The sequence below is a fragment of the Ursus americanus genome, chromosome 6 (assembly GCF_024610735.1).
Source record: "Ursus americanus isolate L20-20 chromosome 6, mUrsAme1.1.p, whole genome shotgun sequence".
Classification (NCBI taxonomy): domain Eukaryota; kingdom Metazoa; phylum Chordata; class Mammalia; order Carnivora; family Ursidae; genus Ursus; species Ursus americanus.
Genome location: NC_142132.1, coordinates 57,268,434 through 57,295,143, shown reverse-complemented (window position 1 = coordinate 57,295,143; position 26,710 = coordinate 57,268,434). Strand labels below are relative to the sequence as shown.

Below are 26,710 nucleotides of genomic sequence, written 5' to 3'. Positions count from 1 at the left end.
TATCTCATACCTCCATTTCTAATCCATTAGAAAACTTCTATTGGTTTTAAGTAAACATATATCTAAAAACTAACCAATTGTCATCACTTTCACTCCTTCTACACTGGCCCAAGCCACCATCTTCTCTCTCCTGGATTGGTACAATGGCCTCCTTACTGACCTCCCTGTTTTTATTCTGTCCCTTTCAAGTTTATTCCCATAACAGCAGTAGGAGTGATCCTTTCAATAGGTAACTTGATCATATCTTTAGTCTGCACAGAATCTTGAATTGGTTCTCAGTTTTTGTCCAGAAGAAAGCCAAAAATTTTACAACGGCATATGAAGACCTCCATGACCCAGAACCTAATACCTCTCTGACTTCATCTCCAATCCCTCTACTCCTTGCTCTCTCCATTCTAGACAGATTGGCCTGTTTGCAATTCATTGAATATATGATCTCCCACTTGAGGGCCTTCAGACTAGCCATTCCCCTTGCATATTCAAGGTTAACGACCTCATCTCCTCCTAGGTTTTGCTCAAGCCACTTTCTTAGTGGCCTTAACCATCCCAAAATTTAACATTACAAGAAACAGACTCTTAACTATAGAACACAAACTTACGGTTACCAGAAGGGATGTGGGTGGAGGGATAGGTTAGATACATGATAGGGATAAGGAGTGCACTTGTGATAAGCATAGGGTGTTGTATCTAAGTGTTGAATCACTAAATTCTATACCTGAAACTAATATTGCAGTGTATGTCAACTAACTGGAATTTAAATAAAAACTTAAAAAAAGTAAAATTACAATTTACCTCATCCCTACACTCCCAATCTTCCCTAGTCTCACTTTTCTTTTCTCTAACTAATATACTATTTATGTGGGGGGTTTTGTCCATGTCACCCTTTAGAATATAAGCTTAGACCTTTGTTTCATACACTGATGTATTCCAAGTGTCCGGAACAGCGTCTAGTACATAGCAGACACCCAAACTATGTATTTGTTAAATGAATGAAATCCCTGAGGCCAAGCCATTGTTAATATATCAATACATCTTCTTTAAGCCCTGATTTTCTAAGTTTTTTTGGCAATTCAATTTCATAGTGGACTGAAGTTGGGCACTATATACTTAGATAGAATTTGTTTACCCAATTTAAACAAAATATGCACAGCTATTTGAAGTACTACACGTACAGTTTTTAAAGGTCTTTAGATACGTGACTACGCTTTATAATTGTATAAATCATTAAGGCCCTGGATTCATTGGGATAATTTAACTTGTCAGGTAGTTTATGGTTTGTTCTGTATGTGGTGGTAAGTGCAAAAGAATTTTAAATACATAATGTAGTATAATTCTGGTTCTATTGAAAAGCAAATCAGAACTAATCATCTTGCTATAGTCAACAAGTAAAAGGAGGATAAACTTATAAAAGTACAATAGCAAATTCTAAAATATTTTAGAATATAAAGGGGTTTTTTTTTTTCTTTCTTTCTTTTGAAAAGAAAAGACTCTATGTCTTTGGGCTAATTTCTGCAGTCTCAAGTATTCAGTCTGCTTTGAATTGTATTATTTTATTTTTGGATTTTTCTCACTAGCTGCATGAATGGTCTCCCCTCTTCATTACACTGAACCCAGACAGACCTGGTGGTGACACCAGCTTCAGAGCTAGTGCCAAAGTAGGGGCCACACAGAGTAACTGGAGTCATATTCAGGACAAGAATGACTATTCATTACTATTGAGGAAGAAACCAATGATCCATATTAAGAGGAAATATCAATCATGAGACTGAATGTGACGGTGAATTGTGAAGTCAGAACTACGGAGCAAGATAAGATCAGAAGCCAAGGTATCAGAAAAATGATTGAAACCTAAGGACAAGGTATGACACACAGAAAAGAACGTGATTCACTGTAAATAATCCAAGATTTCTCCCAGGAAAAGCAGAGTGACAGAAGGACATTTTCAGTGGACTCATCCATGTTCTTGTCACCAGGGAAGGAAGGAAAAAGAAGCAGCACAAAGTTGATGGGGCCTCCAGCCATTGCAGAGTAGCTCTCTGCAGCTGTTAGGCACAATAGACATCTCAAAAGCTATTTTCCATGGAGAAGCAAGGAAAGTAAGGAGAAAACCAGAGGCTCTCAAGTAACAGAGATATAAATATGACTTCCTCCAGTACTTTTTAATAGATACAAGTTGTCAAGCCCCATTTGGGACGTTAGATGATAAAAGTTGTAACATGTCAAAGGAAATATTCAAAAGTATATTTACTGTTCTTATGAAACTTATGATTTAACTATGAAGATGAGATGTCTACATAAAAAGTGGAGATCACTTGCTGACCATCTAAATGTCTCCGCTTTCTAGTTTCTTGCCTTTTTACACACATTCTTTAAGAACACTTTCTCCAAAACTGTATCCAATATCATTTGCTCAGGAACTCTGCAGAGATCAATCCCATGTGCATGAGACTAGCATTACATAACCACTTTGTTCCCCATCAAATATATTTGTGACCCCCATAAAAATGTACTTATTCAATAACTGAGCATCTACTATGTGTCAAGTGCTCTTCTAGGTATTAGAGAAACTGCAGTAGACAAAACACTGTCTTTGTCCTGACGGAACTTGCATCACAATGTCATAAATTTTTGTATCCTTTCTTCCTACTAGGAGAAAATCTATTATTATTTTTTTTAAAGATTTTATTTATTTATTCGACAGAGACAAAGACAGCCAGCGAGAGAAGGAGCACAAGCAGGGGGAGTGGGAGAGGAAGAAGCAGGCTCATAGAGGAAGAGCCTGATGTGGGGCTCGATTCCATAACGCCGGGATCACGCCCTGAGCCGAAGGCAGACGCTTAACCGCTGTGCCACCCAGGCGCCCCAGAAAATCTATTATTTTTAATCACTCCCTTACAGTGCATTTTTTAAAATTACTTGTCCATCAGTCTGTTGATAAGTGCAGCCTCTACCACCCGTGAATCAATCTTGAGGGAAAGACTGAGAAATTTATGTTTAACAAGCTCGCTGGGGGCTTTATATGCATTAGTAGCATGGATAATTTGGGAGGAACCACTGCCCTTTTCATACCATACTATCTGAGGAATTGGTGATTCTCATTGTACCATTTCCGTGGGACCCTTGATTGTCATAACTAACAACTACCAAACTTCTCATCCTTAGAGAATGTGAAAGCTCTCTGGGGTTTTCCACAGCCAATTCACCTGATGAAGGCTGACAAGGCAAACTTTTTAAGGTATACAATTTATCTTTAAACAAAATGATTTTCTCTATGGGACAGATGTTACCATATTCTGCTTTAGGGAAGGAAGAATTAAACATTAACTACATATGGTCCATAGAACCAAAAGATTCATTTTAAAGATAAAGTGGAGATGATGGAGATTTAGGAAGTTCTCTTATTAAAAAAAGGTAAGACTGAGTGAATCCCAGAAATTCATTGTGAACAACATAAAAATGTTCGTTAAAGAGGCTCTTTGTGAGTTAATGATAGTCGGTACAGTCAATATTCAATACTAAACAATAAGCAATGACAGCAAATACAATAAAGTTGATATTCAAATAGCAGCTAACAGGTTTATTATGTGCTACACACTAAGTACTTACAGATATTAAGTTGACAATTCTTAAGATTTTATTATTTATTTATTTATTTATTTATTTATTTATTTGACAGAGAGATAGTCAGTGAGAGAGGGAACACAGCAGGGGGAGTGTGAGAGGAAGAAGCAGGCTCCTAGTGGAGGAACCTGATGTGGGGCTCGATCCCAGAACGCTGGGATCACGCCCTGAGCCGAAGGCAGACGCTTAACGACTGTGCCACCCAGGCGCCCCCTAAATTGACAATTCTTAAACCCTCTATGAAATGTTTTTTTGTTACCATACCTATTTTGTAGAAGAGAAAATGAGGCACAGGGAAGATAAGTAGCCTATTCAAGCTTACATAGCTCACAATTTGTAGCCAGGATTTGATCCCAGCTGTGAAAATCCACATTCTTAATCACTAAACTGCTTCTCATTAGTTTTTATAATACTTCTTTCAAAGAATCATACCAAAAGAGTTTATACAAACCTAGGAAGCAAGATTGATTGATTGATTGATTGATATTACAACTTCCTTGACTCAGTGTCCTAATCAGGCTAATTTTCACTTGACTCATTTTCAGATGAAGATAACATTGCTGCTGAAGCAGGACCATCTAGTGGTTAGAGATCCAAGTGAAAGAGAGAGATGGCTTTGAATCTCAGCTCTGCCACTTACTTGCTACATGAATTTCATCAAGTTACCTCTCCAAGCCTCAGTTTCCTCATCTTTAAAATGAAGGTTATAGAGGCACCTACATCATAAAATTGTTTAAAGATAAAACAAGATCGTTCATTTAAAACACTTAGGAAATGCTCAATAAATATTATTAGTGCAATAAATAGCAGCAGCATCAATAAACTGAACCAAATGATCTCTTGATTCTACTGGCACTAAAAATGGTTTATTTCTTTTCTAATTAAAAATGAATGACAGCAACCAAAACAACAAACCAAGCCATAAGCCACTAAACCAATTATGCCTTTTGTAGGAAAACCAGAAAAGCTATTGGACACATCCATTTATATGTCATTAGTTATCCCCTCTATTTCAAAATGTATGTGTCTTAGCATCCTGAGACACCTTGCATAATAAAATCACTGTGACTCCAAGAGGTCAAATGGGCAGGCAGTTAATGCTTCTCTGTGAAAAGCTCAATAAGTCATTTTATAAATTTCAGTTCGAAGCCTACATTGAGGTTAAGAAAAATTGACATTCGGTCTGTGAACTTAATGTCAAGCTCCAGAAAAACTCTAGGCAGTACATGTTTAGCGATTAAGTGGACGCAGACAATAAAGACATTGCCAAATTGTAAAACAAGACTTGGAAATTACAGAAAATGTTGCTAGTTATTGATTACGGTGACCATTCAGTTCCCATTGAGCCACCCAAAAGAATCATTCATTTTCCAGCAGAGAGCCTGCTCATTTGCAAGATAAAAGAGAGACATTTCTGCACATGCCCATAATGTTCTTCACCACTGGGGGCAGCTTTACATAAGACTGCATTCACTGAAACCAAAGCAACAGTCCGAGCAGCTTTCAGAATGACAGTCTGCAGAAGTGAGCTGAGCGTGTGTGCGGTACGGGGCTCTCCTGCCTCCTGGGCTCCAACGCAGCTTTGTGGCTGAAGTGGGTGCTCGCCACCAGAAATGCTGGGCTATGGAATACAGATGTGGCAGCTCAGGTAGCCCCACGTTGCCTGGAGGAATATATCATGCTTTCCGATAAGAAGAAATTGTAGAAGCCAGTTTTTTTTTTTTTAACACCCCCCCCAAAAAACTGTAAAGATGCAAAAACGTAATATCCACGAAGATCCTATTACCTAGGAAGATTTTTGATGTTTTGCTACAAATGCGGTGTTGGAATTTATTTGTTCTTGGAGTGTTCTGCGTGGCTGGCAAAGAATAATGTTCCAAAATCGGTCCATCTCCCAAGGGGTCCAATTTTTCTTCCTGGGTGTCAGCGAGCCCTGACTCACAGTGCAGCTGACAGGGGCTGTCATGCAAGTGGCCCCTTAAGCCAAAGCAAAAGACCTAAGGACGACCTTTGAACAATACAAAGGATGGGTATGTTTTGTCATTTTTCTTCTTTCCTTCTTAAAAAAACAAAAACAAAAAACAAAAAACAAAACAAAAAAAAAAACAGAAACAAAACCCTCTAGTCTGTGTTGTAATTCTGCCTTAATTATTTTAGAGATTACCTTTCTGTGCTTAAGACTATAAATTCAATTGCTTAGTGGACACGTTTCCTTGCTTAACTATTAAAAAAAAAAAAAACTAAAGACAATTCTCTTTAAATGTCAAGGAGGTGATATTTGATATTAAATGTTGTTATCTAGATTTAAATTTTTAAAAAAGAAAATACATGCCTATTTTTGCTTGGTTAAAAATAAATGAATTCCTTTTTGGGGGGATAACTTTTCTAAGTTGTTTTTATTTCCAGGTTTCAATGTAATTAGGCTACTGAGCGGATCAGCTGTAGCACTGGTTATAGCCCCCACTGTCTTACTGACAATGCTTTCTTCTGCCGAACGAGGATGCCCTAAGGGCTGTAGGTGTGAAGGCAAAATGGTATATTGTGAATCTCAGAAATTACAGGAGATACCCTCAAGTATATCTGCTGGTTGCTTAGGTTTGTCCCTTCGCTATAACAGCCTTCAAAAACTTAAGTATAATCAATTTAAAGGGCTCAACCAGCTCACCTGGCTGTACCTTGACCATAATCATATCAGCAATATTGATGAGAATGCTTTTAATGGAATACGCAGACTCAAAGAGTTGATTCTGAGTTCCAACAGAATCTCCTATTTTCTCAACAATACCTTCAGACCTGTGACAAATTTACGGAACTTGGATCTGTCCTATAATCAGCTGCATTCTCTGGGATCTGAACAGTTTCGGGGCTTGAGGAAGCTGCTGAGTTTACATTTACGGTCTAACTCCCTGAGAACCATTCCTGTGCGAATATTCCAAGACTGCCGCAATCTGGAACTTTTGGACCTGGGATATAACCGGATCCGAAGTTTAGCCAGGAATGTCTTTGCTGGCATGATCAGACTCAAAGAACTTCACCTGGAGCACAATCAGTTTTCTAAGCTCAACCTGGCCCTTTTTCCAAGGTTGGTGAGCCTTCAGAACCTTTACTTACAGTGGAATAAAATCAGTGTCATAGGACAGACCATGTCCTGGACCTGGAGCTCATTACAAAGGCTTGATTTATCAGGCAATGAGATTGAAGCTTTTAGTGGACCTAGTGTTTTCCAGTGTGTCCCAAATCTGCAGCGCCTCAACCTGGATTCCAATAAGCTTACATTTATTGGTCAAGAGATTTTGGATTCTTGGATATCTCTTAATGACATCAGTCTTGCCGGGAATATATGGGAATGCAGCAGAAATATTTGTTCCCTGGTAAACTGGCTGAAAAGTTTTAAAGGTCTGAGGGAGAATACAATTATCTGTGCCAGTCCCAAAGAGCTGCAAGGAGTAAATGTGATCGATGCAGTGAAGAACTACAGCATCTGTGGCAAAAGTACCACGGAGAGGTTTGATCTGGCCAGGGCTCTCCCAAAGCCGACGTTTAAGCCTAAGCTCCCCAGGCCGAAGCATGAGAGCAAGCCCCCTCTGCCCCCCACGGTGGGAGCCACGGAGCCCGGCCCAGAGACCGATGCTGACACCGAGCACATCTCTTTCCATAAAATCATCGCAGGGAGCGTGGCCCTTTTCCTGTCCGTGCTCGTCATCCTGCTCGTTATCTACGTGTCATGGAAGCGGTACCCTGCGAGCATGAAGCAGCTGCAGCAGCGTTCCCTCATGCGAAGGCACAGGAAAAAGAAAAGACAGTCCCTAAAGCAAATGACTCCCAGCACCCAGGAATTTTATGTAGATTATAAACCCACCAACACGGAGACCAGCGAGATGCTGCTGAATGGGACGGGACCCTGCACCTATAACAAATCAGGCTCCAGGGAGTGTGAGGTATGAACCATTGTGATAAAAGCGCTCTTAAAAGCTGGGAAATAAGTGGTGCTTTATTGAACTCTGGTGACTATAAAGGGAACGTGGTGCCCCCTCCCATTTCCTCTCCCTCTCACTTTGCTGGCAAGGTCCTTCCCTGTCCGTTTTAGCACATTCATAATACTGGTCATTTTCCTCTCATAATCAGCCCACTGAAATTTAAATACCACAATCAAGCAAAGCTCAAACTCTCGTTTAATATGCCTATTGTATAAGCCTCTTTATTGACTGCACTAATATCTCAGTTGTTTTAAGATAAAACTTCCTTTGTAAGTAAACCCCCACAGCTGCTGTTATTCCTCTTCTGGTAGGACCACATATATAGTTCTAGAAGGCTTGCTGTTCATGGGCAAATCAAGGAAAAAGTGAATGATCCCAGGTACTGGGAGCTCGAACTGATTCTAGGAGAATGCTTGATTACAGAAACATTTAACACAGAGTCTTAAAACATGGTCTGGCTTAAAAAGAAAATTGCAGGAAACTATCAAAAGATGGTGCTGGGTTAAAGAAGCACCACGGGCAATTTTCCAGAGGTGCTCGAATTATAGGAAAGCCAGCCCAGGGAAAAGTGCTGAAGGGTTAAAATGCTGCAAATAGACAACTGAGAAATGGGAGATGGTAAAAATACAAAGTTTTAGACTTGAATGGCTTGTCTCTGAAATCCATCCCTGGAAAATCAAACTACAGGTTTCACACTGTCAATTTCTCCTAGCCTTTATTTAGCCTAAATTAATTAAATAACCAAGAAGCAAATTTGAAGAGGCAGATTTCTCCACTGTTCCTCACCTTAGGGAGTTTTCAGAGATGAGGCTTGCAAATGGGAAGGCAGCTTGCTATTTGCATGTGGTTGGGAGCTTATCAGAATTTCTTTCCAGCTCTTTCAAGGACTCTAATGTAGTGAGTGGAATCTTTAGCTCTGTCTGTTCTTCTGTCTGGGATTTGTCCGGCTGTCCTGTTATGTTCCATGATGTGCCCTGCACACATTAGTCCCCTATTGACTGACACTTCATTCAGAGGCATAAAGAGAACACATTCCAAGACATGCTTTCCACCAAAAGCTTCACTGAAAAGAATGATTTTGATAACACCTTAATAAATGTATAAACTAAATCTTAGAGGAAAAAAGACCAAGCCTATGGCAGTTGTCTTTTGCTTTTCTACTGCTGACATTACAGTGTCCCTATGGTCATCTGTACTGTGAACTCATCCATCAGTATAATTCTGTACAGACCCTGTTGGCAATCTGCAAGCTGCATGCATGTTTTTATGTCGTAGGTGAAAGTTTATTGACTGCAGCACAAATATCATACCTTCTGTATTTAACTTTGACCACACTTCATTAAGATTTTAGAAAAATGTCTGTGGTCTGTATTGTAGCCTCTCTCATCCCCTATCAGCCTGTTACAGGAGCAAAAACCAGGAATTGAAACATTGAGTCTGTTTCATTTAATTTGGCTTGCCAAGCCCCACATCTTTAACCACATCCCTGTTCTTTCAAAACAAAATCACTGCAGCAAAAAAGAAAAAGTGAATGGCTATTTTTTTAACCAGCATTTTTATATAGTTTGAAGGCTTTTCATATGCTGAGAGGAAAAATCTAGGCAAGTCACCATGAAATCTAATTGCAAGGAAGCCAGATTATAAAAAATCATACTTTTATAAGCAATAAGGGAAAGGGGACATTTAAAGTGGATTTCTCAAGGTACTTTGATTTTGATTAAATCTTTAAAAACGTGCCAGTTCAGAAAAGCATCACAGCTACAATATATTTACCCATGAATAATTGTTGAATGTATATTTATTAATGGTAAATAGTCACAGATTCCCAATTGATTAACAATGCAGATAATCCTTCCTTACGGTACTATGAACTGGATGACTGAGCCTACTGTGATGTTTTTCACTGAAGTTGTAATTTTTCATTTTTCATAAAATGTCCGTAAATATATATTCCATCTCAAAAAGAAAATTTCTTTGATCAGCCTCATTTTTATCTGTACTGAAGATGATTGTATTAATTAAATGCAGTGTTAAAGTGAAAAAGCCCATTTCTATTCTTTGACTTGACCTTCTGCCTCATTTGTCATGGATACCAAATAAACTTAGGCAAGGCATATCTATACTTATATTTTTTAATTCTTAACCATTCTCATTGTTGTGATCCTACCGGCATATAAAAAACATGTTTGTTGTGTTGAAAGCGTTTCTAAATTTCAAAGCCACTTCATGTGTCAGAGTCAATGAATGACCAACATTTTGAAGGCTGGTCATTTTTTAGTGCCTAACTTTATTTATAAACTTAATAATAGAACCAAAATAAAATTCCTTAGATTATAAAAGTTATTTTGATTCAGGACATGAATTTTTTTTTTTTTTTGAAGACACCCCCCCCCCCCAATGTTGGGAATGAAGCTTCTCTATTGCTCAGGAGCTTCCGGTCACATATATAGAATTCTTGTAGGTTAGACAATAACTAGTTCACCATTATAAATTTAACAAAGCCGTAAATTTAACAGTGCTCTCCTGTTCAAAAGTTGTTGTCTTCCCCCCCCCCGCCCCCCCCACCCCACAGCACTTTCTGGACTACATACTGTTAAGTCTATTTTCATTAAGTATTTCAAACTCATGGCATATTAGAGAAATATCATTGGTATTCCGTTTTCTATTCCAAATTTACATGAAGTATCTGACTTCCCCCAAAGGTGACAACAGTTAAATAAACAGCCTGACCTATTGAACTATAGAACACAGATGCATCGATGCAGAATGGATTCAGTTAGTACTTTGAATGCTTTACCAGAGAGAGAAGAAACACAGTTTAGTCGCTGAACTGCATGGGGTTTTTTTTTCCCCCAATTTTATGAGCCCCAGTACACATAGTGCTACCGCAGCTCGGCTTTAATAGTCCCAGTGCCACAGTCTTCTAAGCAATACTTACGCAAGATATATTCCTTTTAAATGAGTTTATATTTTCCAAGAACGTTGACATTACATTTTTTCAAAGAATTTAAACCATTTTTTACTTGATTTGGTGAGTCAACTATCTAAATAGACAGGCAATAAACTGTATTTCTGTGGAGCAGCAGTGACCTCCAGTGGCTGGTTAGAATAATCACAGCTATTCATACGCCTCTTCCGTTTTTCTAATCTTGAATCCTTATGTAAACATGATTTACAACATATATTTTTCGATCTGTGAATCAGACTTGGATTTTATTTAATGCATCTCCCTGGGAAACATAGTTATAGTGTGATTTTTTAAAGTTATATTTTGCATATGGACTTACTTCGCAATGAGCCCGGACAGAACCCACAGAACTGACAGTGGGAGCTAGAAATAAGTGTCCATAGATGAAGAGCAAGTAATAATGTAGTAAGAATAGATAAGAAATACTTTAAAGTATTTATACTCATCAACGTTGGACAGATATTCTGAAATTTTCATTAAATGGGTTAATACTTTCCACAGGCAGGATTCCAAAACATAATGTAATTTAGATTGGGGAAGACAAATTTCTATATTAATATTGAAAGAATCAGCATCAGTTATTTACCAGTCAGTAGGAATGTCTGAGCTATCAGGTGAGGGAGGCCTCCCCCTCTGCTCTAGAACCCTCCAGTTTCTTGATTGTGCCAGTGACCTGTGCTTTGCCCCAGTGCTCTCCCCAACCCTCCCCCTTCTCAGTCAGCCGAACACTGGTTCTATTAGGCTCTCTGACAATGATGTTACAGTCTAAGAGGTGATGATTCATGGATAATGAAATTATGCTCTCCTTCTGGGGAAGGATAATGCAGAGTTAGATTCGTAGATTTGGCAAGGGATTTTAGGATGTTGTAGGTGCATGAAATATCCTCTCTTCCCTTGACATTTACCAAGAAGAGAACTTAAATAGTTTATTTAACGTGTAGATTAGATTAGCATCAGAAACAAGCATCCAGCCATGAAGCCTAAGACAAAATGAGTTCCAGATATGCCAAATGAGAATTGAGCCACGAGAAATGAAAAACTCAGAAACTGTATTGTTTCTTCTATTCCCTTTTCCCTGGGTTCTCATTGGTGTCTGGATCTGTAGCAAACCCATGGAGTTTTTCTGTACTTGTACTCTCTTACCTGCCTACATTAAAAATCAGACAGAGTTAGAAGAAATATGAACAATAATATCAGTAAATGTGAATTACAAAGATAAGAGAAACAAAACTGATGGAAGTTGAATAGCTTGTAATAATGACCCTTGAAAACTAATAAAAAAATAATACATGGGTGAAACTGAGTTCACCTAATCTAATTATAATAGCTTACAGAATTGGACCCGAATTTTGCTTAGTCTCCAAAATCATTGGTGGCTTTTGCATAGTTTGTAGAATAAAATACAAATACTACAGAGAAAATCTATATAAACCTAGTTTACAGTTCTTTTATATTTAAGGAAAATATCACAGCCATATATGGTAGAGTATGGGCCTTAGATTCAAGTTTCTCTGACATTTGCTAATCTAATGATTTCAGGCAAATTTCTTAGCTTTTCTAAATTTTAAGTTCCCCATCTGTAAAATGGGCATGTATTATTGACTTCACATGGTTATTGGGAGAACAAAATTTGAGAACTGCTTTGTTAACTCTCAAATGGCAAAAAACTATTCTTTTTTGGTTTTTTTAAAGATTTTATTTATTTATTTGACAGAGAGACAGCCAGTGAGAGAGCGAACACAAGCAGAAGGAGTGGGAGAGGAAGAAGCAGGCTCCCAATGGAGCAGGGAGCCTGACGCAGGGCTCGATCCCAGGACCCTGGGATCAGGCCCTGAGCCAAAGGCAGACGCTTAAAGACTGAGCCACCCAGGTGCCCCTTTGTTAACTCTCAAATAGCAAAAAACTATTCTTTTCAAAGAGCACTTAGTGAGATATTCAGCTGCTGGTATTCTGTGTCTGGCTTGGGTCAAAGACATCACTAACCTCTATGTTACAAAAGACCAAATCCATTTCACATTAATACGAATTCTGAGACTTGGCAACTAGTCTAGAACTTAATTTGTTTTTGACCTTTAGTTTCCATAAAAACACAGTTTCTTCTACCCCATGTTATCAGAGTCGAGGAGTTTATCAGTAATGATCACAAAATACAATAGACATAAAATAAAGATACCAACCAGAGAATACTAAAGCAAAAGCTTATCAAAGTAAATAAAAATCCTAATTGTGTCTCAAATTAGGTCATTATAGTGAGGAGTTTCAATAAGCATAGGTTAATTGTCCATCCCCTTTCTAGGATCAATATTTTGAACACTTGTCTTTATACTTACTACATATAACATTTATTGCAAGATGACATCATTATTGCTAAAAAGTAATTGCTCATTGCATGTTATAGTGGGATTAGCATATGTTCCAGGTATCAATCATATGACATCTATTTTGTTTCTTTTCTTCCCCCAAAGACAGACTATACAAAATCTTCGCCTAGTATAAAAACTGATATTGACTTTATCAATTATTGTCATCGAAAATCACTGGATTAAAAAAAGCATAAAAGTATAAAGGCTTTTTTAATGAGTAATAACCTAGTCACTTAAGCAAATGAAATACTATTCTTTGTTGGCCTTTCGCAAAAAAAAAAAAAAATGACCAATGTAATCACAAATCTCTGTCCACTGGATGTAGCTTGACTTAGCAAATGTGATGTATATGTATTTCCAAAATTCTTATAATTTAAGTAGACAAACTGCTCCTCTTTGACAGCTAAGTTTCCATGAAATCTCTGAAGTACAGAGAGAAGATGGTGGTTTTCAGAGGAAAAAAGTATTTGTGAATTTTATGCTGCTTTACCTTCATAGGATTATTGGTGGATGTTCTTGAGTTAGGTCTCCTGAACATGTGAGAAGAATTCCAGGAACACAGACTCTCCGACCCACAGTGTAGGACCAAGCAGAGGCAATCTATTTTACAACTGTACTTTCTAATGACAAAACCCCACATGCAATAATAATCCATTTTATTTAAGAAAGAGCAAAAGAGCTTCTATCTTATCCTATCCAGCAAATGTAATGAAAACTGATAACTTTCTTGACAATTTTTAATATTTCTTTTTATTTTTCAGGGGCTCCCACTCCCTACTCCCCACTCCCCGAGAAGCATTTTCCTTTATACCTTTTCTCTACCCTTAAATTGTTCCCCACTTCACACACACACACACACAAATTGTTTTATATCACCAAAAAATGTCTTCCCTCATATAAACCAACACAATTTGGTCATCTCACTCAAAAGAGTAGTTTATCTTTAATTAAAAAAAAAAAACAGACTATAAAACAAAATTCAAGTCTGGCTGACCTTCTCCTTTTCCTCTACAGCCTACAAATCACCTCTTCAGTATCTCTTATTTTCAATTAAGAAAAGAAGAAATATAGTTGAATTTCAGGTTAGTAAAGTATTAAAGCCTACTATTTTCCTTCTTAATTAACTCCTACTTAACAAAATATAGGACTTTATATATGGGAGTATCCAACTACATCTCACTAATCAAAAACACTCATACCAACAATCAGAATTTTGTCTTTTCAGAGGTAAATGCAAATTTGGGGGCCCTCACATATAAAACGATAAGGCAAATACTACATTTAGCAAAGGCAATTTCTGTTAAAGCTTCATCATACTAATTACATCTATCCAGGGTATAAAATACATGTTGTCACTAAAGAGCAAAGGACTTCAGTTAAATATAAACCCTTATTCAGCACCCTTGGGGCTCAAACTTACTAATGAAGTGGGGGTAAAAAGAAAATGTCCTGGGGCGCCTGGGTGGCACAGCGATTGGGCGTCTGCCTTCGGCTCTGGGCGTGATCCCGGCGTTACAGGATCGAGCCCCACATCAGGCTCTTCCGCTGTGAGCCTGCTTCTTCCTCTCCCACTCCCCCTGCTTGTGTTCCCTCTCTCACTGGCTGTCTCTATCTCTGTCGAATAAATAAATAAAATCTTTAAAAAAAAAAAAAAAAAGAAAGAAAATGTCCTTAGACAGAAAGGCTACAGTATAGTGAAACTGCCATGGCTTCAACTGGGTGGTCCCCACATGTAGCTAAAAACTGCTTCTTATCATTAATATTGATCAGTTAATACACTCCGAAAGAAGAAATATGCTTACCCCTCTCCATTTGAAGCAATCAACCAGAATCTCACAAGAATATTTAACTTGTAGAGTGTATCACGTTGAGGCTGAAGTAGTAGAGTGACTTTAAAATCCCTGATACACCTGTGATAAGATCACAACAGTGAAAACTCTCTAAGGAGTTTAAAAACTAACTCATCAATTTAGGGTCAGTGTTGGCTTGTACTCATTGATTTATGAAAGGGGCTTTGCACAATTTGTACAAAATTTTAAAGTGAAAAGTCATATTTGTCTGTTTGGTTGGGGTACTGCCATTTATCCAATGGAAGGTTAGGTAACATCACTGAATGATGGCTAAAATAGAATAATTAAAGATCTGTTTAACATAGCACAGGCCATATTATGTAAGTATACTGTGTTTTCCACCAAGTTAGGCATGTTGTAGATGTTTAGAAAGAAAATCCATGTCCGTCCTATAAGGTGATAATTCACGTTTCATTACAAAGTATGTGTATTTTTGTGTAATTAAGTCCTTGTGTGCCAGGAGTGGGTATGTAGGAGTTTTTGTCTGTTTATTTGTTTTTAATATAAGAAGAGTCCTTAGAGTGACTCTGTTTTCCTAAAAGTTTCATCCATTAATCCTGTATCTTGTCCCTTCTTTATAGGACTGCCCTAAAATATTTCATACCCCACCCACACAGCCTTCTCAAGCCAAACTATGTATCTCCAGTTCCTATTTGGAAATGATATCCAGTGACTTGCCATTAGGATATCCCTCTGCTAGCTAAAATCTAATCTGCCAGCAACATATTGTTCCAGCCTGTGGCACCCACTCCAGCCCATCTCATGCCATTAAAAGGCAGCATGCACTTAGTCCTATGGACTTTTACAGGGAGGATTGAGTAGTAAAACGTAAAAATCTACATATATTTTTATGGGCTTCACTTTGGTTGTTTTTATGGTCTAACACACAGAGATGTGTGGGGTCTTTATTAGTTTACACTAAGATGCAAAAGCATTAAGCTAGCTGTAAATTAAAGAGAAAAGGTCAAGGCAGATAAAAAAAAAAAGATAGAGTCCAACGGTCATATTATGTCTTGCTTCATCTTAAAAATAATCATAAATGATGAGCATCCTGTATTTTACTTTCATGACATCTGATTTACTCTCCAAGTTTACCATCATATTCTTAAATTTAAGCGTCACAGTCCTCCCACTTTTCCATTTCTAGCAGCGAGGTTTCTTTTGTTTGTTTTTTCATTGGTTGGTTGATTTGGTTTGGTTTGGTTTTCTGGCTATAGATCTTTTCCCAGTCCAAGTGTACCACTTTGCCCGCTTTTCTAGAGTATCTACTCAAATTTTGATACAAGCAGAAAGTCACAGAGTATTTTATCAGTTTTATGGTTGGATCCATCAGACAAACAGACTGAATTTGTCTCTACAGTACAATCTAGTCAAGTCTAGGGTATCTGTCTTCTGTCTTCCCAGTCTCCCATTCCCCATGCCTTTTCTCCATTTGGAAGAATTATTCATACTGCAATTCCTCCAACCAATGGTACCTAAGGCTCTTTCAGTTCCTTATTCCTTACCAAATATCTATTCTTAGATCTAGACCAGTGTTATTGTCCCTTCTGAGGGCACTTACATTTAAATAGGGATAAAGACCTTTAGCTAAAGGTGAGAGAGTCATACATAAGATCAGGCATAACCAGCAAGGCTGGGGAAAGTACTTCTAGGGGCAAAAGTCTTTGCAAACACTTCTGAAATCATCCTATATAGATACCTCTGTATTTTCTCAAACATGAGGTGGGCCTTACCAAAAACCAAGGTAGAGCAAATAATCCAGTTTCAAAAAAATCCAATTTCATTCAGTAAACTGTAATCTGAGAAATATCTTCAGCAAATTGCCATTATACACAGGCTTAGTATTTCTCCACTGACAGGCAATATGATATACTAGAAAGAACTTGGGTGATGGATCCAGGAAGAACTAGTCTGGATTCTGGTTCTGAGACTTAATAACTGCAAAATCTTGAGCCTTAGCTTCTTCATCTTAAAAAAGAAATGTGTAAAACAGTATAATCATCACCTGATTATTCCAAGAGGGCAAAGAATCAGCATTTCTTGAATATTTTTATGTACTCTATTTTGTCACACTGCATGTATTATTTAATTAAATTCTCATAAAGATCCTATTTGAGTAAATGAGATGACATAGGTAAAATCACTTGGTACGAAGTGTGGCACGTCATAGTAACCTCCTCTTTCCCTTCATTAGCTCTAACTGCTAAGAAGTTCAGTGCCATAGTATGCTTTAATAGTTGCACTCCACTATCTATTTTTATATGGAATAAGAGATACCTGGCAGACTTTCAAGAATTAGGATCTAAATTGCCCAGAGGCATCTAAGCACATGGTTAATACCACAGAGTAATGTGGTATAAAAAAACCAATATCCTAAATCTCCCAACAAAGCACAAACGCATCTCTACCTTTATTTCCATCCCATTTCCCATGTTTTAGCACTGGCCAATTCTTGAAGTAGCATATGTTTTCTTACCTCTGAGCTCTTGCTCAAGCTATTTCCTTTGTGAGGAAGGACTTTCTTCCCTTCCAAGTCCTCCTGTCAATCTCTGAGCCTTTCTACAATTGATCCAATTCAAATCCCACTCTTTTTAGAAGTCTTCTTAATCTTGCCCTTCCCTGTTCAACATGGTATTTTGTATTCCTGTTAGAAACTACATCACCAGTTGTTTTCTGTTAGTTATTAATGTGTGTGTAAACCCTTTTTGAGGAAATGAACTATTTTTTTTAATCTTCTTTCTCCTACCAGTCGTGATTGGTACAGTCTTTTATTCATGATAGATGTCTGTTGAATTGATTTTCTAGTAATTATGATAAGGTTATTGCCGACCTCATATTTATTTATATGGTCTACATATATATTCTGTGTTTTTATTTCATATATACATTTTCATATATCCAGCCTTCTCATTTATCATTTAACTGGTTTGAAAAATTATTCTTACGTAAGTATAGTTTTTAAGAATCATGTTCTGATTTAAACTGCATCTATGTTGTGAATAATCTACCAGTGAATTTCCTTTGATAGTTACCAAGGATATGAACAATTGAGGTGGTGACTAAGAGCTAAAAAATATTGTGAGACAAAGATAGAATATTTGATTCTAAATATGAATACATCTTGGTTTTAGTGGAGGCTGGGTAGTCATCTTTTGTTGTAAAAGCCATATATTTGTGACCTCTCTTTGTCCACTGCTTCTTGGGAAAGATCTTTTTGTCATTAGGTTGGATGCCTGCTCATCTTGTTCACAGTTCCACAAAGCTGCTGCCTTAAATACATTCCAAGGCCTCTCCTCTCTTACCAAACAAAGGGCCACCCTACACTATCACAGAGAGGAGGTGATAGGTCTTTGGCTTTCTGACTATGCACATTTTCAAAGTAACTATTCTACTGGAGGCTTCAAACATCAAATACTCAGAAGTTGAGAATTAGTGATGCTGGTCTTTTTTTTTTACCTCTTGAACGCTGATTATGCAGAGGACAGATCTGATCACCTAGGGCTGAGGCACCTGTCCTTTGCTGGGTCTCTGCTCCCCTCCTTTCTGTTCATCTTCTTCCTCCTTTTCACTGAATTTCATTTCTCTCATCTCCACTTGAAATTTCTTTCAATTTTTCCTGCTACTTAACTTTTATTTATAAGTCAATCTATACTACTTAAATACGCACCTTCTGACTGGGTTAAAAGGAAAATACTGGTGATTTTTATCTCTTAGAAAAGCAGTAATTAAAATGACACAGTCTAATAATTTAATTTAAAGGGGAGTCAAAAATTGATTTTTATTCAACGGCTTTGTTTAGTTCTATAAATGAAGAACTGTAATTTTGTAAATAGTAGTTTAGTTTCAGAAATAGAAATGACATTCCTCCCTGATATATTTTTAAGTCACATTTTAATTATGATTTGTAAGGCAAGGCAGGTTTGTAGAACATTTAATTATTCCTTTTCATGTGCGGTATTGCCCAAGCTCTGGACCATACTAATCTCTGCCATTAACGGAGCAGATTCATTTTTGGAACATAAGTTAAAGAGAATTGAAGTGAAACCTTTATTTAGTCATAAAAACTTGTAGCTGTGAAGATTTTTGAGAATCGTGCAGTCCATTTTCTTACCTTCTATTTGAAATTCCAAGGTAATTTAATCATACTTTTAACGATCTTTCGAGAACTGAATTTCTTAGTCCTTCTCTTAGTTACCCATTCCAGGGTTTCACTGACAAATATTGCATCATTTTTTTCTCTCTAATGGACAACCCTCTTGCTTAAGATATGTATACAGTGGTTACTTAAATTTTAAAATGAATTTTTTTTGTTCCCATTCTTCTTAAAGAGGAAGAAGTATAAGAAGTGGTTGGATTTTGTTTTTGTTTTTAATTTTCAGGACTGGAATCTGCTTGGTCTGGCCCAGGTGGAGGGTCCTGGGCTCCGTGGCACATAATTTGAAAAGATGAAAAACTATTGTTGTGAAATTTGCACTAATCTCCTTTAGATTTGCAAAATTCTGCATAGAGTGACAGCAGAATGAAAGGAACCCAGCGTTTAACTAACCTATAGCCAATTATACAGGCCAGAAGTTTCCAGTAGGATGTATTCAGCAGTTTTCAATACTAGGCTCACAAATTATATTTCCAGAGGTCAAATTTGCCCATAACTCTTTGAACCACGACTATCTTCTCATATTCAACTCAGTTTTAACATCCAGCAGTGTGTTGTGCAGAAATAATCAATGGTTAAATTATTCCCATTTTGTTGGCTCAGCTCACAGTAGCCCACTGATTAGTTTAAAAAAAAAAAAAAAACCTATTTGATCTTCAATTTGTATTTCAACTGTCCCCAAGTGCAGATGCCATCTCTGGTAATATGACAAAACAGATTTAGGTTTATAAATGTTTCTGTGTGCTCCAATAACAGCATGCATCCTGCAGTAACTATACTGTAGGTCCAAGTGTTGTAAAAAAAAATACAACGGAGTTTGCTAGAGAATCATTTTAGAGTTAATTAAACCTTCTCCACCTTTAATTTAAGAAAAAAGAGAAAGCCCAACACTCTTAAAGACCATGGGGGAAAGGCCGTTTAAGAAATAGAAGTCCTCTGTTTATCCAGGGAGGTACTTTACAAGGCAGACAGCTACACCACAGTAGAGAGACAACATTTCCTCAGCTGATTCAGTTAATTAAAATGCACAGTTACAACAGGCTTTCTTAGAGCCTGCAGCTGAATGACCGAAGTCTCCATTTTACTCCAGTGTCACACAGAACGTGAAGAGGCAAACATACTGCCCAAACACAATTTGACTCACTAAAATCCAGTACTATAAACATGAAATACATTTCTCAGGCACATTTTAAAGGACGTATTATCAAGATTTATGGCATAAGGATAGAAATAATTTGCAGCTAGGCAGGGCCAGGGGAATATCCTAGGTTCCTCTCAAAGTAGTTTTAAGTGAAATTTACAAATAAATCTTAAGGGTAGAGTCCGCTTTCAATGCAGAAATCTTCAACTCTTTCCTTCCAAATGTGTGGAATTTGAACCTGACAAACAACCAGTCTGTTGCCAGAATTTATGAGTGATGTGAAAAATCAAAGGCCACAAAAGCTATTTGTCAAATAAACTGCAGAACGCGATATCAGTCTGCAGGGCTCATTTGCAGAACTCATCATGAGCATGGGAGGAGGGGATGCTAACAGCTGCAGCCTTGACCGCACTGCCCGTGCCGGCCAGAATTCAAGCTGCATGAGCTGAGAGTGGCTGAAAGAGGGGGCAGAGAAATGGGGGGAAAAAAAAAAAGCAAACAGAAGATGTTCTTATACCTAAGTTTTTATTAAGTCAGTACATCAGTGTGCATAGAGGAATACCTGCAAAACCAGTTAAAGATAGATGGGACCTGCAGGTATTCAAATTAAATCTGTTCATGGAAGACTGCTTTTATTTCCTGGAGTACGTAGGAGAGAGATTGTAGACTTTGGGTTAGTTAGACTAGCATGGTGTGGCATCAGTTTCCTTATCTGTAAAACAGGAACAGTACTTCACATCCCAGGGCAATTTTGAGGATAAACTGAGATAACATATGTTTGTGGACATGGCAGGTGCTGAATAAAAGTTAGCTTCATCTCTCCCAGTAGGTGTTTTCATAATGCAGCATGTTTACATGATGGGTCAAGTGAAAGCTCTCACATCAACCATTTGTTATCACCAAATCTGCAATCTATAGAAAATGACTCAATATCTCTGGAACTTAATCAATCAATCATTAAATCAACCTGAAAAGTGCCTACCAGAAATTTGGAAACCCTCTGTTAATGTCCATTAATGGAACTGCTGTATTGTGTTCTGTAATAATTTTGCTTAGCACCACCATGAAAAATAATCTGATCTTAGTATTGTCTTTTTCTCACAACTTGGCACCATTTCCTTTTCATGAACATTACTTAAAGAACTGACTCCATTATCTTTCAGATCTTTCTTTAAAACTCTCTAATGTCTATCTCTCTTTTTTTCTCCCCAAAACATGGATGTATCACACACACACACACACACCCACACACTCAGTGCGAAGGGAGCATAATATTACTATTGTAGTAATGGCCTATAGAAATATAGATGGCCTATGTAACTTAGAACTGAATTCATTTCTAGTGGGAACTAATTTAGGCATTTGGAAGAATGGTACACAATATTACTTATGTTTTCAAAAATTCCAGTTGAGTCTGTGAAATTATGACTGAATTATCCAAAGCAATTTATTCAAAGAGTTACAATAGAGAAATTCCAATGGACATTTATTGAGCACCTACTATGTGCAGGCATTTAAATGGACTTGTTTTTCCTTAAGGCAAACAAAACATAACAGAGGCTAAAGGATATTTGAAATTTGGAGTGATATCATCTGGAAGGCCATTGAATTATTTGACTGGTTTTTTAGTCGTTTCATAAAGCATTGGATTTCCTCTTCTCAAGAGAGAAATTTGATACGTGCCCTACACTGGAGATAATAATTAGTTCATTTTAAAGACTTTGAAAGGAGCAAAGATGAAAAGAGCTGTAAGAGTTTCTAAATGACACAAGATCTGTGAAGTGGTAGATATTTAACACAAACTTCATAGAGCTGTTATGTGGATTCATTAGTTAATTAGTTAGTTAATGACTTTGAAGTGTTAAATCTTATTAGATTTTTTTTTTTACACTTTAACACATGTGAGAGAGAAATTACTCTGTCTGAAATTAGAAACTGACTATACCATTCCAACATATCGGCTCTTTCCATGATATATCTTCAAGACATTCTTTCCTAGTCTGATTTTTTTTTCTAGACAACACCTGAAAAGACAGTCTAGACCTTGATCCCCAGCCTCTTTATTTTCAGTATTGACACTGGCTTCCAGGTAACACTAAGCACAGAATTGAGAAACCCTCAGAGTGAAATAGTCAATGCCATGTTGTAGCTCTGTAGAGCAGAGGAGGAAAAAAAACAACTGTTGGGTAAATCTGAGAGAAAGTGGACAAGGGAAGGAGTTGAACCCAATAACTGACTTGCTCTTTGAAAACAGTGACTACTTTCTCTCCTACATGCTGATAAGTTGAGAAAGGATGGGAGAAGCATACTGGGTTAGCAATATTCTAATATGTGGGAGACATTTCTATAGCTTAAACAAAAATGTTTTGTTGACATATGTACAGAGAAAAGTTCATTGTCAATGTATAGCTCAATGGTTACTGGGCATGCTTGTGTTCTCTGTACCCAGATCAAGAAACAGAAGAATCCAGTACTCCAAAAGCCCCCTCTGGTTCTTCCTCTCGAGCCCTATCTCCAAAATAACCACTACTATTACTCCTAATATCATAGGGTAGCTTTATCTGTTTTGGTACTTTATACAAATGGAATCATAAAGTATGTACAGACGGTCCCCAACTTAAGATGATTTAACTTAAAACTTTTCTACTTTACTAGGGTACGAAAGTGATATGCATTTGGTAGAAGCCATAGCTCAAATTTTAAATTCAGATCTTTTCCCGGGCTAAGGATATGCAGTGCGATACTCTCCTGTGATGCTGGGGGCAAGAGCAAAAGGCAGCTCCCAGTCAGCCACGTAATCGCCAGGGTAAACAGCCAGTATAATTACAGCCATTCTGTACCCAGACAACCATCCTGTTTTTCACTTTTAGTGCAGTATTCTGGGCACATTTAAGGTAGGCTAGGCTAAGCTATGATGTTCTGTAGGATAGGTTTATTAAATGCCTTCACGACTTAAACAAGTTTTCGATTCACAATGGGTTTATCAGAGAGTAACTCCATCATAAGCAGAAGATCTGTACTCTCCCTTGAGTCTTGTTTCTTTCTCGTTCAACGTTATCTTTCATGAGATGCATCCACATTGTGTAGTTGTAGCTCTACTTTCTAATCTCAGTCCTTCCACGCCTCCCCTACCAGTAGACACAGAATCCTTTTCGTATTCAAAGAATGGCGATGGAAGGTCCTTGATGAACCTCCTATCTTGTATACAGGACAGCACGGAAGACTCAGTAATAGCTAGTGAATAATTTTTTGTTGTTGTTGCACCAGTAAATATAATGCAATCCTAAATTATTTTACACTTTTAATATCTGGCCATGGACAGAGCCCCTCTAAGAAACACACTGAGGTAATCTTTTCTAGCCATCCTTGCTTTCTGCCTGATCGCCCAACCTGAGCTATCCTCCCCCAGAAAAGCCTTCAGTCCCTGGCCTTCAGCTCCTGGAAAGCCTGCCCATTTCTAGCAGTCGTATGGGGATTAAGGAGTGTACTTGTGATGGGCACCAGGTGTTGTATTAAGTATCGTATCCCTAAATTGTACACCTGAAACTAGTTAACTAACTGGAATTTAAATAACAACTTTTAAAAAATGGGTAAACTACTTCATATGAAAATGTTAATGCCTAAATTGTTAGCTCTCCAAGGTATGGCCCCAGGACAGTGCTGTAACACAGAGGTCCAGTCACTCTCTGATTACTCTCTAGGGGTCGAGAGCCGCATTCATTGACTAGTGCTAGGAGCTTCCTTTACACTGAAGGATTCTAAGAAACAGATCTGTGGCATGCAATGCTGTTTTTACTATTAGAACATTACTGAAATTGTTATTTTGCTACATCATACAGTATTCCCTTTATGAAAGTCCACGCTGAAGGGCTACTTCTTCCAAATAACTGTATTTTAAAATACTTTGTTCTTCATGCAATTGATCCTGTCCCACGCACCCTCCCTTCTCCCCACATCTCTTTCCCTCTCCTGCTAAAAATGTCAAAACACTCTGAGACAAATGCAAGTGTCCAGGACTTCAAAACAACTGTCTTTGGTCTACTTTCCTCATCCTTGGTTTCATTTGCTTTTTCTTATATTCTCTGAATATCTCCACATTTTAAAAAATCCTGATGAATGGATTAATTCAATAAAATATGTTAATTCTTAATGAGAACTGTCAGTCACCCACATCAGGTCAGGCTGGCCACTAGAGCAATCTACATTTTAGGCAGAGGACTCTTCCAGTAATTTTCCAATCACACCCATTGGTTGGCTGTAATCAGAGAGATTGGAGGAGCTCATATGCTGTATGGTGTGGTGCCTTCCACAAAAAAAGGTTTTGATAAAGCTTTGCTGATTACGTTGACTGAAGATGTCTTCCAACAAGTGAAGTGGACAGAATGAGATAATATCTAAGAGAAATCTAGACCGAGAACACTATAAAAGATAAATGTATGTATGAGAAAACATGGACTTATGTTTTAAAGGGAGTGGAACTGTTACTATATTTGATATGTGATAGTTTGTAACCACCAGTCCACTCTCGTTTTCAAGGCTCTCAATTAGACTTCTATTTGGGAAGATTTGATTAATGCACTATTTATCTAAGAGTCATTGATTTATGGAGCTTAACCATAAGATACAACACAGCTCATTTTCTTTCTAATATTCATAGCTACAGGAAGAATACCACAATGACATGGGGGCGTTCTACCCTTGACCTGTAATTCTCATGAGCGATCACCCAAACTGACAATATTGAAAATATTAAAGGATAATAATGTTCCCTTCATTCTTAGGATCACTATTAAAACTGAGTAAGACAATTCCCAGGAATTCAAGATAATCCATAAACCATAGCATAAAACAATCTAATATGTATAAGCGAAATGTTCTCTGTGAAAAGAAAAGATGTCAAATGTAGATCTCTTAATAATCCCTGTGTTTATTTTTATACCAAAGAAATAATTCCAGCTCAGATGGATTGAAATTGTGGATTTTTTTTTCTTTGCTGTTAAAGCTATTTGATTATGAGACTCTGGGGAAAGCATATACAAATGTTTACAATTTACAGCTATGTGAATGGCCCTGCATGTCAAAAGAAGCATTGGAAACATAAAAGCAACATGCTATGAATTATAGTCATTCATGAATTAATTATAAGCAACCTCAGTTGCCACATGCAAAACGTTTGTTGAGCTGTTACCATTTAATCTTTCCCAAAAAGTCATGAGTTCATATAGAGCCAGTGATGGGCATGAAAAGAGCTTTTAGAGTTTTGCATAGTGCAGTGACTTGGTTATTATCCCAATTTATAGGCAAAGAAATTGAAGTATAATCAGACAGAACCGGAATTTGAATCCTGATCTAATTTAGCTCCTCTCTTACAGTCACTGAGCAATAAGCTCTCTTAATGTTAGCTCCTTTTTGAATAGATGGGATGCTTATGTATGTATGTATGAATGTATGTATTTTTAGGATTTTTTCTTTAAGTAATCTCTGCACCCAACACGGGTCTCAAACTCACAACCCTGAGATCAAGAGTCGCACACTCTACTGACTGAGCCAGCCAGGCACCCCAGGAATGCTTATTTAAATACGAGATAAGTCATTTTGCTCTGCTGCATAATATATACCACAAGCCCCTGTCAGTTTTAAAAACAAATAGACAAACAGAAACCTATCTCTTTAAATGGCTTGCTATGTTTAAGGCACTATGCTAAAGGCTTCCCTTAATATATTTAGTTATTCTAACAACCCTTTGAGATAGATAGTGTTTACTCATATTCCAGATATGGAAACTGATACAGAGAAACTTTAAGTCATACTCTCAAGGTCATAGAACTAGTAAGGTCAGGAAATGGAATGTGAATGCAAGCCTTTCTTATTCCTAAATCAAAGTTCTTTTCAAAAAAAACAAAAGATTTTATATATTTATTTGACAGAGAGAGAGACAGCCAGTGAGAGAGAAAACGCAAGCAGGGGGGTGGGAGTGGAAGAAGCAGGCTCCCAGCAGAGCAGGGAGCCCGATGCGGGGCTCGATCCCAGGACCCTGGGATCACGCCCTGGGCCTAAGGCAGACGCTTAATGACTGAGCCACCCAGGCGCCCCACCTAAATCAAAGTTCTTAACCCTCCTACTTTATTGCCTTTATTTCTTTTTAGTAATCTTTTTTTTTTTTAAGATTTTTATTCATTTATTTGAGAGAGAGATCGAGCACAAGCGGGGTGGGGGTGGGCAGAGGCAGAAGGAGAAGGAGAAACACACTCCCTGCTGAACAGGGAGCCCAATGCAGGGCTCAATCCCAGGACCATGAGATCATGACCTGAGGTGAAGGCCAATGGTTAACTGACTGAGCCACCCAGCCGCCCCTCCTTTTATTAATCCTCAAATATGATTTTTTTTCCTAAGAAAAAAATTGGATTACTTGAAACATTCACTGTTTAGAATATTTATTTTAGCATTGTGAACATTTCACACTATACTTGGAAGGAATCTAGGAGACAGAAAATGGTGGTGGGAGATGGGTCTAGAGATAGGCTCATCTCACCTGGCCTAAGATGTTTACATTTTGCAGAGAGCCCATCTCCAAGTTCAGTCCTAAAATGACAGTGAACCTTGATCTTTAATGGACAGAAGACTTGTCCCAGGGCAT

The 26,710-nt window shown here is 37.7% G+C and overlaps 2 protein-coding genes across 6 annotated transcripts in view; one reads left to right on the top strand and one right to left on the bottom strand.

Annotated features, from left to right (window-relative positions):
* The window catches only part of CTNNA3 (catenin alpha 3), a 1,641,479-nt gene that overhangs the window by 910,361 nt on the left and 704,408 nt on the right, over positions 1-26,710 (bottom strand). The window lies entirely within an intron of this gene.
* Positions 5,991-8,199, top strand: LRRTM3 (leucine rich repeat transmembrane neuronal 3; the record flags this gene model as incomplete). The annotated part of the gene is made up of 1 exon (XM_045783618.2): positions 5,991-8,199. A coding segment is annotated over one exon (1,575 nt), but the record flags the coding sequence as incomplete, so codon positions are not given.